General features: G+C 34.4%; 1 protein-coding gene across 1 annotated transcript in view; it reads left to right on the top strand.

Moving 5' to 3' along the window:
* Positions 1-20629, top strand: part of DSCAM (DS cell adhesion molecule) — an 870593-nt gene that overhangs the window by 391346 nt on the left and 458618 nt on the right. The window contains exons 5-8 of the mRNA XM_069074855.1: positions 2698-2976; positions 5877-6152; positions 7006-7302; positions 8144-8419. Of these exons, the coding sequence (XP_068930956.1) occupies positions 2698-2976; positions 5877-6152; positions 7006-7302; positions 8144-8419 (1128 nt within the window). The remainder of the gene's footprint in view (positions 1-2697; positions 2977-5876; positions 6153-7005; positions 7303-8143; positions 8420-20629) is intronic.

Below are 20629 nucleotides of genomic sequence, written 5' to 3'. Positions count from 1 at the left end.
GGGGAGACGGGGATGAGAGGGGGGATGATGGAAGTGAGGGCAGGCTAGGGGGGAGAGAAGTTGGAAGCACCCACTTTTGAAAAGGGACAGGATCAAAGTAGTGAATAGAACAAGTGGGAGGTGGGATAGGAAGGAGGGAAATATAGTCAGTCTTTTACAATATATCTACTGTTATTATTTTGCATTAGCCACACATGTACAACCTATACTGAACTGCTTATCTTCCCAATAAGGTTGGGTGACAAGGGAGGAAAGGAATGAATTTGGAATTCAAAGTTTTAAAATCAAATATTCAAACATATATATATATATATATATATATATATACTATTATTAATACTATTTTACATGTAATTGGGAAATAAGATATACAGGCACTGGGGCATAGAGATCCACTGGAAAAGTAAAAACGGGTATGGGAGAAAACATGGGAGAGAGCAGATTGGAGGAGGGGATATCCTGTGGGACTGCTATTTTGGGGCAGTGGGTAGGGGAAAAATGGGGAGAAAATTTGTAACTCAAAATCTGGTGTAAATGAATGATGTAAATCAGAATTTAATAAAGCATTTGAAAAAAAGGAAAAAGTAGCTCATTTCAGGCTTCAGAAATAGTGTGGACAAGCACATGAAGTTGATAGAGAATATGAAAAGACTGTGGGGGGAGGGAATGAACAATTCAATCTATCTAGAACATCTAGAACAATCTATATATGAACAGTAGCACCTTGAAATAAAACTGGAATATTTGACTCTGATTGTGTCTTAAATGCCAGGCTTAGAAATTTTTCTATGTTTTTGGTCTTTTCCATTGCTAAATTTTAAATGCATTTAATGAATATCATAGTCATTAGTTATTTATTCCGTAACTATATACCAGGATAGAACTGTAGAAAGAGGCTATCCTTGTAGCTAATTTCTGTTGATAATATTCAGGTAGGGCTTTAGAATTTCAGAGTCAACCTTGTCAGAAACAGTATAATCCTTTGTGTCTGAGCAGGTGTAGATTTTATTTATTAATGAGCTCTACTAGATACAGAGGTAGTTGCACTAGTATAATAAGTGCTTTTTTCCCTCTGGTTTTGTTCCTTAGGAAGAGTTACCACATGTTGGAAAGGGGCAACTTGTTAATTCTCAGTATTGGCAGTTAAGACTTGAAAACATTGTGAAATTAGTCCAGTAAGTGCCGCAATTGATAGAGTAGGCTTAGAGTAAAGAAAGATCACAATTTAAATCCTGCTTCAGACATTTACTTGCCATGTGACCCTAGACAAATTACTTAAACTTCTATTTGCCTCAATTTTCTTATCTATATAATGGGGATAATACAAGTGCATACTTCTCATTGTTACTTTGAGAGTCCAATGATAATAACTGTAAAGCATTTGGCATAGTGCCTGACACATAGTACGTGTTATATAATTGTTGGCTTTTATCATTTATTAATAGTATTAGTAGTAATGGTAATAGTAGTAGTAGTAATAGTAGTATCAAAAATCTTAAATTACTTCAGTGTCTTCTTAGCTCTTCAGTAAATGATTTAAATAAATATTTTTGAAACATCAGCTTCCCAATCTACCTTCATAAATTCTTTTTAAGGACAGGCAAGTCTTTCAACATTTTAGATCAAATCTACCTTTCCACTAATACCTCAAAGTATCCTTTTGTAAAGGGATTTTGCTCTGTGAAGTTTGGATTCAGTCAAAGGGACATCCTTGAGGACCTAGAGGGTCACATGTGACCTCTAGGCCCAGGTTCCCCACTCCTGACAAACTATTTCTCCTCACAAACTCTGTTCCATACAAATGAGATCGTTCACTGTTCCCTGAATATATCATGAGTTTTCCTGCCATTGGGCCTTTATTCATATTATTTTGTTATATGTGGAATGCTCCAAAAGTCACCCTCATCTCATCATAATTCACAAAACTTTATTTTGTTCTTAGTCATTTAACAGGGTTGTATTTTGTTTTATACTAAAGATAGGTACCATGTTCCCTAGCTTTGTATTTCTATGGCCTAGACCTAGATAGTGCATTGTATTGTTGACAGCACCTGGCAAATGATAGTAATCAGAATATTTTATAGAGATCTTCCAAAATGTAATGCATTTGATAGGAGTATTGGTATATCATTCTTTGATTTTTATTTTGTTGTAAGCAGTAAAAAAAATCTTCACATTGCACTTTTCTAACAAAACCAAAATCTTTTCTCAATTCCCTCCGTGAATCAGTTCCTTGAATTGGTTAGATTTTAGGCAAAGAAGGAGTCATTTGGGTTTATTTTTTACATTCAAGAAAAAAAGAACTATTAAAAATCTTACCTCACAAACAAAGGTTTATGCCATTAGAGGTATCAGTCACTCAGAACAACCTTAAAAAATGTTGGTTACAATATTGAACTTAGGAACTAATATGGTGCATGCTCTATTTCTTGGCGAAAAAAGCATTGTGTAGAAAAGGAAATTTAACTTGACATAGTAAAGATTCTGCATAAGTTAGAACTATTGTAGAAGTAGCTCTATATAGAAAATGCTGATGTCACAGATTCCATACCACCAACTGATATTATGGGTCTTATGTCTTGTAACATATGATGCCTTCCAATACTATTTGGAGAAGGGTATGTTTTTCTTATATAGGTCAGAAAAATGCCATCCTCTTAAATTTGCTAAATCTGAAAACTATTATTCACTTTCTAGATCCAGCAAACTCAGCTCCATCTATTCTTGATGGGTTTGACCATCGAAAAGCCATGTCAGGGCAGCGTGTGGAGCTACCCTGTAAAGCATTTGGGCACCCAGAGCCAAATTACCATTGGCTGAAGGATAACATGCCCCTAGAGGTTGTAGGAAGGTTTCAGAAGACAGTGACAGGGTTGCTGATTGAGAACTCTCGTCCTTCAGACTCTGGCAGCTACGTATGTGAAGTATCAAACAGATATGGAACTGCAAAGGTGATAGGTCACCTTTATGTAAAACGTAAGTAGGACTCCAGTTTTCCTCTACATCAGTGATGTATTTACCTTGAGAATAAGAAATTGTTAGAAGTAAAAGTAACCTTTGTATTGAGCCAATTTTAATGCATTTTTGGTTTCTGGGTAGGTGAACTATTTAATATTGAAGTGTTCTCCCTTCCCAGGGAAAAATGCCTTTGTGAAAACCTAATTAAAACATACGATATGTTTAATCAATTATGATATGCTATCCTGGATTATAAAATATGTCCAGGCCAGCATATGGGGCAATTTTTATGTTAACAAAAACCTTTTGGATAAAAAATATTAGCTTTTAAAAGGTCTCAGCAAAAATGATCGTAACATATTTTGAAGTATGTTCTTGAGTGCCTATGGCCAATCCCCCTATTAAAATTGAAAATAGAGTTTGGTGCTCTACAGTGGCAGTCAATAATATGTTTATTTTTTTTAAGCAATTGGGGTTAAGTAACTTGCTCAAGGTTACACAGCCAGTTATTTCTGTGTGTGGTGGTAAGTATCTAAGCCCGGATTCGATCCCAGGTCATCCTGACTCTGGGGCCAGTGCTCTTACTCACTGTGCTACCTGGCCGCCCCAATAATATGTTTATTAAATTCACAATGATTCATTGCACAAAAATAACAGGACTATGATTAATATGATTAAAGCTTGTTACTGTTATAAAGTAAGGTTTTTTTTTCATTTTTCATAAAGTAAGCTGTCAGTTAAGGATCTCCTCAGAACATTTCCAATTTACAAACTTTCTAGTAGTGAAGATTTCTTAGTATTAAAATATTCTCACATGTTTCATTCACATTGCCCCTTTCTCTACATGAACTGAAGTTGACATACAAGTTTAAAAGGTGCTGCCTGAAAGTATTCTAAATATTCTTGAGAATTTTCATTGGGACTTAGTTTCCTTGGCAAGTTCACCATATTTCTAGAATTTTCTCTGGATTGTATACAAATCTTTCTCAAAGAGGGTATTATCAACCCCTCTCTGTTTCTTAATCATTTGTGTTAGAAAGCCAATAGAATACCATGATATTTTCTTGTTCTAATATGTTTTCATGTTCATAATAAAAGCTAATATTTATATAGCACTTCAAGTTTTGCCTAGTATTTTATACATCTTATCTTATTTGATCCTCACAAAAATTCTCTGAGATAGGTTACATTCTAATGTATATTTTAAAGATGATGAAGGCTGCTAAAGTTTTGTCAAAGAGCTGTCCATCTATTAGCCTGTTAACATAAGAACTAGAGTAAATACTCTAGATTTATTTTTCCCTATAAAAAACAGTTTCTTACAATATTTTATCTATAAGGGACCTTTACTTCTAAAAGTTCAAAGCACTGTATTTCATTCACCCTAATAGTCAACATATAAGGCAAGTACATCAAAAGGAATATATATTTTGCTTTAGTAAACTTTTTCCCCAGACATTTAAAAAAAGAATAACAAGTACATCACACAAACCTTCTGAGTCATTTTCATAATTATTGAAGCTGAATATTATCATATGGTACATTTGATTCCCAAAATTCCTTTTGCTGATACTGGCTATCCTAATAATGCACAATTGATAGCATTCACCACTGAATCAAGGTTGTTCTTCCATATCTAAATTAATACTTCTCTTTTAGAGACAGCTATATTTTTTGAGCCCATTCTGTTATGCAGACCTCATTTCTTACTGTAGTCCAGACTGTATAGTATAGAATGAATATTTAACACTCTATAAATTACTTGGTGGACTGAAGAAGTACAAGGGTTTATTTTTCTGGGTATGCCATTAAAAACATGTCAGTCTTTAATTTTAGTTGTTTGATCATGCTGTGAAGAAAACTGACCATGCTACCTCTTATCTAAACTAGTATTCTCTAAGAATGGAACTACTTCTGCAGAACCATTCATTTCAAACATTTTTTTCTTGAAATTTTCAATATCTTGGAATGCAAAATTTTGATGTCAAAAGGCATATAAAGTATTCTGAGAGAGTATGTTCAAAAGTCCCTTTTCTTTATTGATAGACTAGTAAAATATCTCTTAAATAATTAATATTTATTAGATATCAAAATAGATGTTTACTTTGGTATTTTGCATTAATAACTTTAAATTATTTCTAACTTTCTAGAACTGCATTACATAAATATCTTGACTTAGTAAATTAGAAGATGCTTAATGCTAAAGAGAACTAGGTTGCAGAGTCTATCTATATCCATACCAAATAGTTTTAGACTAAGAAAAAAAATGTGTCCCATAGCTACCATATGTATTTCTGATCTTGGGTGTATGTATATATATATTTGCTTTTTGGAGGGCAGTTGGCAAGTAACTTGCCCAAGGTTACATGGCTATATTTTCTTATGTGGGTGTTAAGTGTTTGAGGCTGGAACCAAACTTGGGTCCTCCTGACTTCAGGGCCCACTCACTGTGCCACCTAGCCACCCCTTGGGTATTTCTTTTGCATACAGTAGTATACCATTGGCCTCAGGGGAAAACAAAATAAAACAGCTACATGTTTGTTGATTTGTGGGTTTGTGGATGACCCAATCCAAATCCATCAGCATCATAGCAAAATCAATTCTGAATACATTTTTGTTGACAGGGGCTTAGCAACAGCATCTTGACTATAGTTAGAAATAAATTAATCCATGATTCATCTTAAATCTGACCCCTTTGTGTGGCCCCATGGAGAGGAAGAATGAAGATTAAGAAGACTCTTTTTTTTTTAGTATACATTTTATTAAAAGGTGCCGATCATGAGATCATTTGAATCTATTAACCAAAGTTTTTGATGTTCTTCTGAAAGGAATATGAATGTGATTACTGAAAAAATCTATTGAAATATGTTTAGTTGAATGCTTCTCTCTCCTTGTCTTCCTTTTTTCAAAATCTTTAGAGCCACTAAAAGCCACAATAAGCCCAAGGAAAGTTAAGAGCAGCGTGGGTAGCCAGGTTTCATTGTCATGTAGTGTTACTGGAACAGAGGATCAGGAACTCTCCTGGTACCGGAATGGGGAAATCCTCAAACCTGGGAAGAATGTGCGGATTACAGGGATCAACCATGAAAAACTTATAATGGATCACATGGTTAAAAGTGATGGTGGTGCATACCAGTGCTTTGTTCGAAAGGACAAAATGTCTGCTCAAGACTATGTTCAAGTGATGCTTGAAGGTCAGTTTACCAGCTTTTCAGACTATGGTAAAATACAATGTGATGATCTCAGAATGCAAAAAAGAAGCTCAAGTAAAGACATATTCGATAATATTAATAATTATTGTTATCATTAATATTACAATATTAAGTGCTAAGTCTCCTTTTCACCTAGCTCAGGTAATATATTTACTCTACTTTCTGATGAAGTTGGGAATATGAATAGAATTATGCATCAAGGCAGAAAGAGGCATTTGATAGAAGTAATAGGTACGATATCTCTTCACTTTAATGAAGATACTTAATTAACTCAATTTGTCCTCCAAACTTTAAATTTTGCAGTCTAACCAGCTCTTTGCTAATGTATTAAGTCCAGAATATCACAGAACCAGTTTTATTGAGACTTTTCACATACCATTTGTGCAAATATAATCACAAAATTAGTATTCACATGACTAAGAAACTGTTTACTTCCAAGTTTCACCTGATGAAGTCTGTGGCAGCTGACTTTCTGTGAAGTTGTGACTATGTGAGATGCAGTTGACAAATGATTTATAATTGTTCAATCTTCAAGATTATTGATTATATCAGGGTTTTTTTTTTAAAGCAGTTGCCATCAGTAATCTATTAGTGAGATATGATAATTTTCCATTAGGATGACATGTACTGCTATTATGTATTATAATTTTACACACCATGAATGTTGATGAACTCAGCCTACCATATGAAAATAGAAGATATAGTAAACAATGGAACTTCTTATAATATATTAACATAATTTCATTGCTTTGAAGCTATCCTCTAATGAATATACAAATGTCTTTAAAATTTTAAGTGTTGTCCCTTCCTTCCATAATTCTTTTTCTCCCTACAGATGGAACTCCCAAAATTATTTCTGCTTTTAGTGAGAAAGTGGTGAGTCCAGGAGAACCTGTCTCCCTTATGTGCAATGTGAAAGGGACCCCACTGCCCACAATTACATGGACTCTAGATGATGACCCAATACTTAAGGGTGGCAGTCATCGTGTCAGCCAGATTATCACTTCTGAGGGCAATGTGGTCAGCTACCTGAATATTTCTAACACTCAGGTTCGGGATGGTGGAGTCTATCGCTGCACTGCCAACAACTCTGCAGGAGTCGTCTTATACCAGGCTCGAATAAACGTAAGAGGTGCTTGTCAAATCAGCTCCTCAAAACACACACACACACACACACACACACACACACACATGCATGCACACATACACCTGCACATGCATACCCACATGTGCATATACACACATATACCCCTCCTTATAACAGGGAAAAAAGACTTCTGTATGCAATAAGCTAAGTCTGAAAATATGGAATTGTACTGACTTTTGCTCTTCTCATTTCTTCCCCTTTTCTTCCTTCTCTGGGATTGCATTGAATATGTTCATTTTAGAAATAACATTTTTATTTTTTTGTCAGATTTTTGTATCTTCCCCCCTTAATCCTGTCTTTTAATATTTTCTTTCTGACTTTTAAATTTCTGGTCTCCATGTTTCTTATTTTGTTCCTTATCTTTAGTTTCCCACTTTCATAGTGATTCTTCACATTCATGGCAACTTAATTTGCATCTATAGTCCTACATGGCATAATATACATCTACACAATACTTCACATAGTGTTAAATAATTGATGAATTATACCTATTTTCATATATAATGTATTTCTCAGTATAGCACTGTTTAGTTTTGTTGGTTAAATTAATTTTCCTTTCATTTGTAATTTTAAAAATTCTGGCATTTTAAAATAAATAGCTGGGAACAACATAATTAGTGTTACTATAATTAATTTTTAAATGTTAGAGCTAGGATTTAGAGCTATCTCCCTAACAGTGAATGTAGAAAACTAAGGTTAAAATATTATAATAGTAAAGTCTAGAGATTGAATTTATTTATATTTACAAGCAAAGGAAAGAATGTATGTTTTTCCTCATTATGTGTACCCTTAAATTATTTTGAAGAGTTTCTTTATGTTTCTTTAGGGCCTGCAAGTATTCGGCCAATGAAAAACATCACTGCAATTGCAGGATGGGATACATACATTCACTGTCGTGTGATTGGTTACCCATACTATTCCATCAAATGGTATAAGAATTCCAACCTGCTTCCTTTTAACCACCGTCAAGTGGCTTTTGAGAACAATGGGACTTTGAAACTCTCAGATGTACAAAAAGAAGTTGATGAGGGTGAATATACTTGCAATGTGCTGGTTCAACCTCAACTCTCCACAAGCCAGAGTGTGCATGTGACTGTGAAAGGTAATAAAAATATTGAAAGTTATATAAACCAAAGCTTTACTTCTACCCATATAGAGAGATAACTGAATATGTAAGAAATTCATAAACGTTCCTAAACATTAATAATGGAATAATACATAAAAATTCACACTATCAAAATGTGATAGTTTCAAAAACCAAGGTTAACAAAATGACAGCATCCTCTACAATTTTCTTCTGATTTTAAATAAAGCTGAATCTATACAGAGGTTATTCTTCATAATGGCAGTTGGGCTTGATTTTTCATAAGGAAATGTCTTTGAGTATCTTCTTTATTTAGCAAAAAAAACAGCCCTCACAGTATGACTTGTTTTATTGTTGATCAGGTACTTTAAAAACATGTTATTATAGTTTCTGAAAAATGACTGACATAGTCTTTTAGGCTTTGTAAAAAACTAACTCAGAACCCTAAAAAAAGTAAAGACAAGTGTAATGACAGTGCAGACATCTATTCTTGGACTTGTAAACTCTGGGATTCACTAACTTCTGAAGGAATTATGTGTTCATCCTAGAATAATAGATTTAGATCTGGTTCCTACCCCTGCCTACCAAATAAACTTTAAAATAGACTTTAAAAATCTTCTAACCAACTCCCTTAATTTGTAGATGAGGATACTGAGACTTTCAGAAATTAAGTGAAATGTTCAATGTTACATATGTAGAAAGTAACAAGGCTGGAATTTGACCACAGGGGCCTTGATTCCAAAACCAGTGACCTTGAGACAATTTGCAATTCAAAGTTACCTCCAATGTCACACATCTAGTTAGTAGAGAACAATGATTAACCAAGTTTTCCTGACTATATCTCTGCACTTAGTATAAAATTATCAATTTTAAGTTATGGAAGTAATTAATTAGAATTACTATTTCAGTAACTTTGCTAGCCAAGGGATATTTTGATAAAGTACAGGCTCTGGCATGTAGTACTAAGCTGAAAATCATTAAATAGCAGATTGTGCCTGTCAATATTGATTTTATCTGAGGGCTAAACTAGGCAAGTTTGGCAAAAAATCACCAGAAAGTTGATCACTAGATTGTGAATTTTTTCAATCATGGCAACTCCAGAAGAACATCTACCATAAAGTAGAGGGTTTGTGACTCATGTCATTTATGAACAAGTCTAAGAGGAAGCTAAAGAAAAACAAATTCAAATGTGTATTGTATAAGATAGGGAGGTTTGTTTAGGTTATAATCAGAAGTCTACAGGATCTGCCAGATTAGAGCCAACCAATCTGATTTGGTACATAGGGAATCTGCACTATAATAAAAGTCACATATGGTAAATAAAGGGATTATAAACAAAACAAAATGAGAGACTTGAAGAGAAAGAAATCATGTTCACCCAGGGAGAATCAGTATTTTCATTTAGGAGATAACATTTGAGCTAGATTTTAAAGAACTGGTAGAATTTGAGCAGGTAGAAATGGTAAGGAGAAAGGCATTTCACTTGTAAGGAACAGTGTAGATAAATTTATAAATGCCAATGAACATGGTATGTGTTAAAGGAATAATGAGGATTCCAGAATGGCTGAAACACTGAACTCTCAAAGGAAAATAATATGTAATAACACTTAAGGATACAATGCCATCAGATAGTGTAGGTTCTTCAAAGTCAGTCTACAGAGTTTGGATTTAGCTGGCAGATATATTTGTCAACCAATAAAAACAATTTTGTGTATGAGAGTGCCATAATAAGACACATTTATAAAATAAAATGTTTATATAAAAAGTTTTTTAAAGTGTTCATACATATTAAGATATATTTACAGCAAAGATTTATCTGGCAGAAGTGTGATAAATGAATTTGACTGAAGGAATCCTGGAACTAATTCATCCCTGACTAGGATAAACACAGTAGGAATGCAAAGGAGAAGCCTTTGAAACATATTATAGACATAGAATGAATAAGATTATCTTATAGTTAAGCATACTTGTATGCTAGTTTAAAATATTTAATATGAAAAAGTTGATCCAGCAAAATCTGTTTTATAGAAGCCTCTCTTAGCCTTTAGAAGATAATCCAGTGCCTAAGGTTTTATCTTTCTTTTGTTGACTTGATTACAATGTCCAAGGTCCACCTTCAGAGATTGGTAAATTAATAATAACACTGCTATTTTCACCTATGAAACTACCACCTAATTTTCTATCTTATAAAATTCAATTCATAAGGTCAAGATTGGTTGTTTTCTTGTTGCCTGTAATGATATATTTAAGTATTCGAGAAAAATGAAGCAGCAGTTTGGATTATGAGTGCTAGCAGATAGAAATATTAATGACACAAAACCTATCCATGAAACATTTGAACATCCATAGAATTTGACTCAAATAGCTTCAACATCACTAATTTCCTCTTATTTTGCTTGTAAAATTATGAATCTTTTTTTTAACAGAGTGAAAAGGAGGTGACACTTTGTTGGAGACTGTAGTAAAGGAACCTAGGATAGGTGAATATGTAATAGACTTTGAGTTATAGAGCAAGAGGAATGAAGGTGCTCCTGAAGAGAGATAGTGTGGTGTAGCAGAAAATGCACTGCCTCTGAAGTCAGATTTCCTAAGTTCAAATACTGCCTGTGGCATTTAACTACTTGTGGCAAAACACTTATCATCACTGGATTTCAATGTGTTCATCTGTCAAACTAGGGAATTAGACTAAATTCTCTCTGTGGTTCCTTCAAGCTCTAGATCTTTTCTTAGTAAAAATGGAGGTGAGGATTTCTGTTGAAAGAAAAGATGGTAGAGATAGGTTTGTAAGCTTGAGAATAGGACCTTTATCATAGTAGCTGAATGAAAGAATAGATAGCTAAGGATTTCTATGCAACCTTTGGTAGAACAGAGTACTGATTCAATCATTTTGGAAAACAATTTGGAACTATGCTTCAAAAGTTATTCAACTATACATACCCTTTGAAGCAGTCATGACACAATTATATCCATAACCCCAAAGAGATTAAAGAAAAAGGAAAGGGAGCCATGTACATAAAAATTGATTATTTCAATTCTTTTTGTGATGGCAAAGAATTAGAAACTAAGAAGGTGCCCATCAACAATTTGGGAATGGCTTAGATAGATAGATAGATAGATTCACACACATGCATACATAATATACAGATACATATGAGTGTATATTATGGAATACTATTGAGCTGTAAGAAATGATGAAGGGGATGATTTCAGAAAAATCTGGAAAGACTTATGTATGAACAGATACAGAATGAAGTGAACAGAACAAGAAGAATAATATATAAAATAACAATATTATAAAGATAGATTTGAAATACTGATCAATACAATAACCAACCACAAGACTTACCATCTTGAATTCCAGAGGACTCAAGATGAAACATGCTGCCCATATCCTGAGAGATATATGATTCGCTTAGCATACAGATTGAGACATACGTTTTGGATATGACCAATGTAGGAATTTGTATCACTTTAGTAGATGGGTTCAAAAAAGAGTTTTTGTTTTCTTACTCTCTCAAAGAGATAGGGAGAGGTGGGACAGAGAGACCAGAGAAGGAATAATGGAATGGAAGAATAAGGAAAAATGAAGCAACTGCATGTGTTACACACAGGGAGAGACAGAAGAAAAGAATATTATCAGAAAGCATATAAAAATTTATGACTATGCCTGTAACACAAATGTGTATAATTATTATACTTAAGGTATTAGATCTTCCTTTGAGTGTCTGATGGAGAGTTAAGCTATAGGAAATACACTGAAGCTGAGAAGATTTGAACTGAGCTGAAAAGGTTTGAGGTGGCTTAAATGTGTATGCTTAATTCTCTATAAATGAAGACATTGAAAGGAAGAGGAAGGCTGTGATTCAAGTATTAACTGAGAGAAGGAAGATTGACTTGGACGTCAGATTGCACAAGAAAATTCTGGGCAGGTAATATAGAGAGATGAAGTGAACAGAAAAAAGAGAAGCTGCTAAATGATGGTTGCAGGAGGATTTAAAAATGGCAATGAGAACAGGAGTACACCTTCTCCTTTTCCTAGTCCAGCGTTTTGGAACTGATAACAGTAGATGTAATCAAAACTGCTGATGATGGCTATTGATACAATGCCTTCTATAGAGAAAGCCATTTTTTCCTTAGTGCAATAGAATAGAAAATCTCAAAAGAAGGAATCTAAGATCAAAAGAGTTTTAATTTCAACATAGTGGAGGATCTAGAAGGCACAATGGAAAATGGAAAAGGAAGGCAAGAGGAGGAAAGGGATTGGAGAGGAATAGAGTTTATCTAGATGGGAATGAGAATGCAGAGAGAAATTATAAAGGGACTTGTTTATCCATGAGAGACTGTGACTGAATTACAGGGATTGGGTGAGTATAACCTATAAATCTGAAAGCTGCAGCAATGGGAAAGTATGATATGACTGGGACATCAACCTTTCAGGGTCCTATGATGGTGGAATGTGAAATTGTTGCAAGCGTTTATACTCCAAACACTGGGGCACTAAGGATATAAGGTGGTGGGAAATTTGAGTCCAGGATCTGAGTTCCCAGGGACTAGACTGAACTTCATGCATGGCACCATATCTGTACCTATATTTGATTATAGTAGGTACAACCAAAATATATCTTTTTATGTGTCATATACTCAGCTCTATGAATCCCTGGTTTTTAAAAGGTCAAGTGTCCTGTCTGAAGTCTTAGATAAATACCACCATACTTTTTGGTTCAGGTTCTAGAATTTTTATGCTATATTAGGTCCTTGTCTTGGGCTACACTATGTCTTTGGCACCAGATATTTATTCATAAATTAGAAACAAAATTTACCTCCAAGAAGACAATTATTAACCAAGAAACAACAAGAATATCCAGGGGATTCTATCCTAATTTAAATAAAATGCAAATTTTCTCATTTGGCATTTAAAACCTTTCCTGATCTGGGTCCAACTTAAATTGTCACACTTGTTTCAAAGTAATATACCTTCCAGCCAAAGTGGCCTATATATTGTGAAACAAATTGCATCTTTAGTCTCTTTTCTCCATGCTCAACCAGTGTCTAAAAATATACTTCTTGCTCATTTCCAACCCAAATTTTCAAATTTCCAAAACTTCTTTAATCTTCATGGAGGTTCTTTCACCTCTATTTTCTAGCACTACAATAATGTTTTATTTACCCAGTATTCTGCACAGAGCACACACTTAATAAATACCTGCTGAATTTAATTGAGGTAAGATAATTTCAAGGAACATTCATTTAGTTATTTGTTTCTGTATTTTAAAATTTTGTTGATGCCATTTCTTTTAATATCAGTCATTTCTGAATAGATTCCACCTCAGTTCTCCCATCCATTGATCCTTCCCTTGCAACAAAGATCAAGTTCTGCATTGTATTCCTTTGGTACTTTGTTTGCTATATTATTACAACAGTAAATTAACTTTATTAGTCTTTTCATTTTTATCATATAAGCATCATTCAGTCATGAATACTGAACATTCCTCCAATTATTTATTTGTTTTCTTTAAGAAGCATTTTACTATTGAATCTAAACATGTATTTTGCATATTTTGGTAGCTTGATCCTTGTAGCCATTTTGAATAAATTTTCTTTTCCTCTGTTACCTCTTTGAATTCGTTGTTATCATATTATGCTGCTGTTAATTTTTATGGTTTTATTTTGCAATCTGCAAATTTTCTAAGGCTATTAATTGGCTCAGTTCATTTCTTTACTAATTCCACAGGATTTTCTAAGTAAATAACCATGTCATCTGCAAATGAGGATGTTTTATCTCCACTTAGCCTCTGATTAAACCTTTAATTTTTTATCTTGTTATTGCTGTTGCTAGCATTTCTTGACTGATATTAGTCACAGGAAGAGAAGTCATTCTGACTATATTAACTGGAAAAACTTATAGTGTTTCTTCATTACTGTGATTCTTGCATTTGGTTATAGAAATATTTTTTAATAATATTTTTAAAAATTCTCCTTTGATTATACTTCATAGGGTTTTTTCCCACCAGCAAAATGAGTTTTGTACTTTGTAAGAGGTTTTATATTTTTTCATTCAGTTTTATTTTTAGATCAAAATTTTATCTGTCCTCCTTCCCATTCCCCTACCCATTAGGATAGAAAGAATAAAACCCATTACAAATATGTATACTCATGCAAAACAAATTTTCATGTCAAAAGGAAGGGAGGGAGGGAGGGAGGAAGGAAGGAAGGAAGGAAGGAAGGAAGGAAGGAAGGAAGGAAGGAAGGAAGGAAGGAAGGAAGGAAGGAAGGAAGGAAGGAAGGAAGGAAGGAAGAGAAATAAATATAAAAATATGTTTCAAGCTGCAGTTTTTTTAACTGGAGATGGATAGAATGTTTCATCATGAGACCTTTGGTATTGTGGTTGTTCATTGTGTTCATCAGAGTTCCTAAAGTCTTTCAAAGTGGGTTATAATTACAATATTGCGGTTGCTGTATAAATTATTCTCCTAGTTCTACTTGCTTCATTTTGAATCAATTCATATTAGTCTTCCCAGGTTTTTCCTGAAACCATTCCTTTCATTATTTCTTACAGCCCAATAGTATCATATATACCTTCATATACCATAACTTTTTAGCCTTTCCCCCATTAATGATAATCCTCTCAGTTTTCAATTCTTTTCCCCCAGAAAAAAAGATCTGCTATAAATATTTTTGTATATATGGATCCGTTCCTTTTTATTTTGATTTATTTGGGATATGGATCTAGTAGTGGTATCTCTGGGTCCAGGGTATATATAGTTTGCTAACTTTTTGTGCATAGTTCTAAATTGCTTTCCAGAATATTTAGACAACTTCACAGCTCTACCAAAATGCATTAGTGTCCCAAATCTGTCATTTTCCATTTTTCCATTTAGCCAATCTGATAGAGTGAAGTGGTACCTCAAAGTTGTATTAATTCACATTTCTCTATTGGTGACATAGCATTTTTCGTATATCTATTGATAGCTTTCTCAAAGACTTTTTTGCATCTAATGAAGTAATAATATGGTTTTAGAAGTTTGTGTCCTTACTATGATTAATTGTCTCGATTATTTTTTCCTAACATTGAACCATTTCTTACATGCCTGGTATAAATCACTTGGTTATTATGACTGATTTTTTTTTGGTTTGAAATGCTGTAGTCTGACAGTATTTACTTAATTAAAAATATTTTCAATAATAATATTGATTTATAGTTCTCTTTTCCTTTATCTTTTCCTGGTTATGGGGACTATATTTAGTCTTTTTGTTGTCACTTGATTACTCCTCTTTGTTATTTTGCCATTCAATCCAATTTCTGTTTTTTGTTTGATCTTTTCCTGATTGTGCTTTCTTTTGTTTCTCTTGGGACTCTTAAAATGGCAAATGTTCTTCTCTACTCTGTGATTTTTTGGGGGGGAAGGATTTTTCTTTTTTATAAAATTCCATCTTCTCATTGATAGACTTGACTTAGTAGGATATGTTATTTTGAGTTTCATCTTGAGTCCATTGACTTTTTAAAATATCTTATTCATTATTTTCTTTGACTTCTCATGGCTAAAAAATAATTATAGGGTATCTGCTTTTTCCTTTGTAATGTAACTTTTATTTTTTTTATCTTATTTTATTTTATTTCTTATCCATTAACATGTATTCATTTTATCTTTCTGCACCCCTCCTTCAGTATTAAAAATGTTAAATGAAAAAAGAAACCTTTGAAAATCACTTACAGATAGCTAAGTTAAACAATTCTCAATTTGATCATGTACAAAAATATTTTTTTTCTCATTCTGTACTTTAAGTCCATTACCTCTCTGTTAGGTGTTGTAAAGTATTCTTTATTACCAGACCTCAGGAAATTATTATTGTTCATTGGATCAATCAAAGTTCTTGAGTTTTGATTCACCTGAAATATAAGAAATTTTGCTCTAGCTCCTTATTTTAACATGGTGTGAATCTTTATGTTTCAAGTGTTTTTTGGTTCTTTCAAAATCATTTATTTATAGATTTTGCTTTCTATTCCATTTGGGGTGTCCAGGGAAGGCTAGACCTCTGATATGAGGGCTGTTTTCATTTTGGTGTTTACCTGTGATCCAATTCTCCCCTGTGGTTCCTATGAGCTATAGCACATGCAGTGCCTACACCCCTATAAACTTTTTCAGCAAACCAGTTCATGGAAGTGAAGGGTAACAAAGGGTCCTCAGTGTCATCATTGAGTTACAGGGATGCCTACCCCAAGCTTGTAAAAATTTCATTGGTGTAATAGGTAGATATATTCCAAGAGGCTGTGCAGGTAGTATAAGCAAACACTGTGGAGTGCTCATAGCTTGGGTAGCTATTAAAGATGCCAAACTCATCTGCTGTATCCCAAGCCATGGCCAGTTGTCTTGACTTCTGTCTTTTCACTGAACTTCAATGACTTTGGAAGACAGAATGAGACCAAAGACTTCTGCCTCACTTCTATAAAATTTATGCATGAGTCAAAAGACATAATTTTACTATTTTTTACCTACTTCTAAGTCTTGTGACAGGCAAGTGACAAAGCATCTAGTGTGGGCAGATACACTGAGAGCTATAATTTGAACCCTCCACAGAGTTACCCCAGGCTACAGGGTCTTCTCTCAATGTACTGAGCACCAGTGGGATTCAGCCCCTTTGGCTTCTGAGAAGGCTTTTTAAAGGACCACAATGCTCACCTCCTGGCATGAGGAAGGGGCTAGAAAAGGTACCCTAACAATTGTCTATTTCACCTACCCTGACCCAGGACTGCTTATTTTAGTAGGTGGGGATTCTGTTCTAGGGAGAGTACTTTTGTACTGTGAATGTACATTTTTTTTGATGATTCCACTCACCATTGATATATGGAATGTGTGCGGCTTATGGACAACATGAAATGTAGTAGATTTAAAAGACAAACAGCTCTTGTTGTGAAAGAACTCAGTGGGAATCACATCTAAATAGTACCGTAGCTCTGAGTGAAACAAAGCTGCTAAATGAAAGTCAACTTACTGAAGTTGAAGTTGGATACACACTTTCTGGATTGATGGCTGTGATGAAGGGTATGGTGAAGCTGGCATAGGTTTCACAATCAAATCTAATGTATTCAACAAGGATTGTGTACCTCTTTAAAGGGGTGAACAACAGGCTCGTGACAATGCAATTGCCACTGGCAGAAAAGTGCCACGCTACCATCCTCACTGTGTATGCTTCTACCATGATGAACCCTGATGAGATCAAGGAAAAATTTTATGAAGACCTGGAGACCCCCACCATCAATGTACCAAAAGTGAACAAGCTTGTAATTCTAGGTAACTTTAATGGTCAGAGTAGACACAGACTGTCAAATGTGACAGGGAGTCCTTAGGAGGATTGGAGTCAGCAATGGCAACAGCAATGGTCACTTCTTTAGATTTGTGCCTTTGATGACCTCATCACCAACACTGTCTTCCATTTACCTAAACACAGTAAAACTTGTGAATGCACTCTTACAGCAAACATTGGCATTTAATAGACTCTCATTTTAAGGAGAAGAGGCAGATAAGATATGAAAATGACAAAGGCAATGTGTTGCACAAAGTGCTGTACTGATCATAGACTTATCTTCTCCAAGTTAAACTTTTGCATTGAACAAAAAGTGCAGCTCCAATGCAAGATGACTACCAGCAGACTTAATGTCAACAGACTAAAGCATTTCTCCCTGTGTGAAGACTTTGCTACTAACTTTGAGGGTAAACTGAGCCAACACACAACAACAAGGAAGTAGAAAAGAAGTGTGCAGCTTTCAGAGATTTGGTTTACACCACTGCATTTACTCGTCTGGGCCAGAACACTTGTAAAAATCAAGACTTGTTTGATGAAAATAATGGGGAAATTCAGAAGATGGTAAATAAACACAGAAACATCTCCACGGGTTTCACCAGCAGAATAGTTCAAATCTCTCTAAGAAGACATTATTTAACTTCATCAAAAGCAAAGTACAAGCAAATCTAATAGGTATATAGGATTCTTGGCTTAGTAAGAAGGCAGATGAAATTCAGTTCTATGCTGATAGTAATAATCTAAAGAGTTTTTATGATGCCCTGAAGGCTATTTAGGTGCAGAAGACCTATGGGGCATTTCAAATTCTCAGCCCTGATGGAGATACATTGATTAGTGATAAGGACATCATCCTGGGGAGAAGTGATAAATACATCCATAGTATTCTCATCAACCAATGCTGAAGTCTTTGGCTATATTCCTCAGATTGAAGTCAATCCCACTCTAGCCAAATTTCCAACTGAAGGAGAGGTTTTGAATATCATTAGCCTTCTCTTGTGTGGCAAAACTACTGGTACTTGTTCTTTTCCAGCAGAAATTTACAAGGCAGGAGTCCCACTGCTGAAATCTTTTGGGTTATACGGCAGGAGGAGGTTATTTCCCAGGAGTTCAAGAATGCCTCCATTGTCCATCTCTATGGAGGAAAAAAGAAATAGGCTATTTTGTGGCAATCACAGAGGAAGTCTCTTTCTTAGTCATTACCAGCAAGATTCTTGCCAAAGTCCTCTTAAATAGGTTGATCTGTCACCAGGAAGATGGTCATCTATCTGAGAGTTAGTGTGACTTCAGAAAGGGCAGAGGAACAATTGATATGGTATTTGTCACCTGACAACTCCAGGAGAAATGGCAGCAGCATAACAGAGGTCTATATATAATGTTCATCAATCTGACCAAAGTCTGTCTTTGGTACCGTCAGTTGTGAGGACTTTGGAAGATAATGGCAAAATCTGGTTGCCCAGAGAAGTTCATCAGTATCATATACCAGTTTCATGATGGCATGCTTGCACAGATTCTAGATGAAGGACAATGCTCTCACACTTTCACTGGTAACTAATGGATTGAAGCACATTGTGTGCTTACTTCCATGCTTTTTAGCATAATGTTTTCAGTGATGTTTTTGGTTGCCTTACCAATATACTTTTAAATGCTTTTTTAATTGCTTTTGGGAGGGGGAAGGCAGGGCAATTGGGATTAAGTGACTTGCCCAAGATCACATGCTAGTAAGTGTTAAGTGTCTGAAGCTGAATTTGAACTCAGGTCCTCCTGACTCCAGGGCCTGTGCTCTATTCACTGTGCCACCTAGCCGCTCCAACCAATATATTTTTGAGGGATGTTCACATACAGGTGACATTGATGCATGCATTGCCTGAGCTAGTTCAGTGTTTGTGAGGTTCCAAATCCAGAGGATCCCTAAAACTTCCAGAATCAAATTGAAAGTCCCTGGTGATTGAAAACCTTTCCCAAATCAACCATATGTTATTTGAATTGGAATTCCATCATACATAAAGTCTTTTCTCCCAAGTGCTTCTGAGAAGGCTCAATATTTTTGGAATTCTGAAATTTTACCATTGTATGCATTGGTGTTTTATGTACAGGATTTTGCTTTGGGGAAGATGTGGTGATTTGACAAATCAGTACTTCATAATTAAATATTCTGGTCCAATTACTTATATTGCTATCTGTATAATAATTTCTAGAATTTTTAGAATTTCCAGAACTACTCTTTCTTGGGGGTGATGATGATACACTTCTAGTTGCCTCTGAATATCCTGTCTTCATGATTTTAAAATCCAGATGTATAAAATCATGTATAAAATCCAGATGAGTGTGTTCAATATGTTTCAAATAAATGTGTGTTTTTAATGCTGGCCATCTGCTGCTTTTCTTTATCCAAATTTAATTTCATTTGTATTTTTGTATTCCAAATATGTCATATTCTTTTTAGTAGCCTATACTACTTTAGAGGGAATCTTCATAGTATGTTTTAAAATTTTATATAATTTACATTTTCCAATATATCCTTTCTCTATTCTACTCTAAGAGCAACATCCTTAATAATAAAGACTAAAATGGTACAATTCAGAAAAAAATAACCATATCAATTAAGCCCAAAATTGTGTGGAATATTCCATACCTATATCCCCTCCCTGCCAACCTCTGCAAAGAGGAAATATAAATACTTTCTCTCCTCTCTTTTTGGGGGTCTAATCTTGGGCCTCACAACTTTCAATTTTCCTTTATTTCATTGCTATTCTTTCCATTTACATTTGCAAGAGTTCAAATGAGTTTTCCTATATTCAGTCAACATATTCATGATTTCTTCTACTGCAATAATATTCCATTACATATATAGATCATGATTTCTTTGGTGTATTTGAAATCTTTTCTTTCTTTCTTTCTTTCTTTCTTTCTTTCTTTCTTTCTTTCTTT

This window comes from Petaurus breviceps, unplaced genomic scaffold, assembly GCF_028583685.1.
Source record: "Petaurus breviceps papuanus isolate PSGF00001 unplaced genomic scaffold, PetGlider_PUasm1.0 90897, whole genome shotgun sequence".
Classification (NCBI taxonomy): domain Eukaryota; kingdom Metazoa; phylum Chordata; class Mammalia; order Diprotodontia; family Petauridae; genus Petaurus; species Petaurus breviceps.
This window is presented reverse-complemented; position numbering and strand designations above follow the sequence as displayed.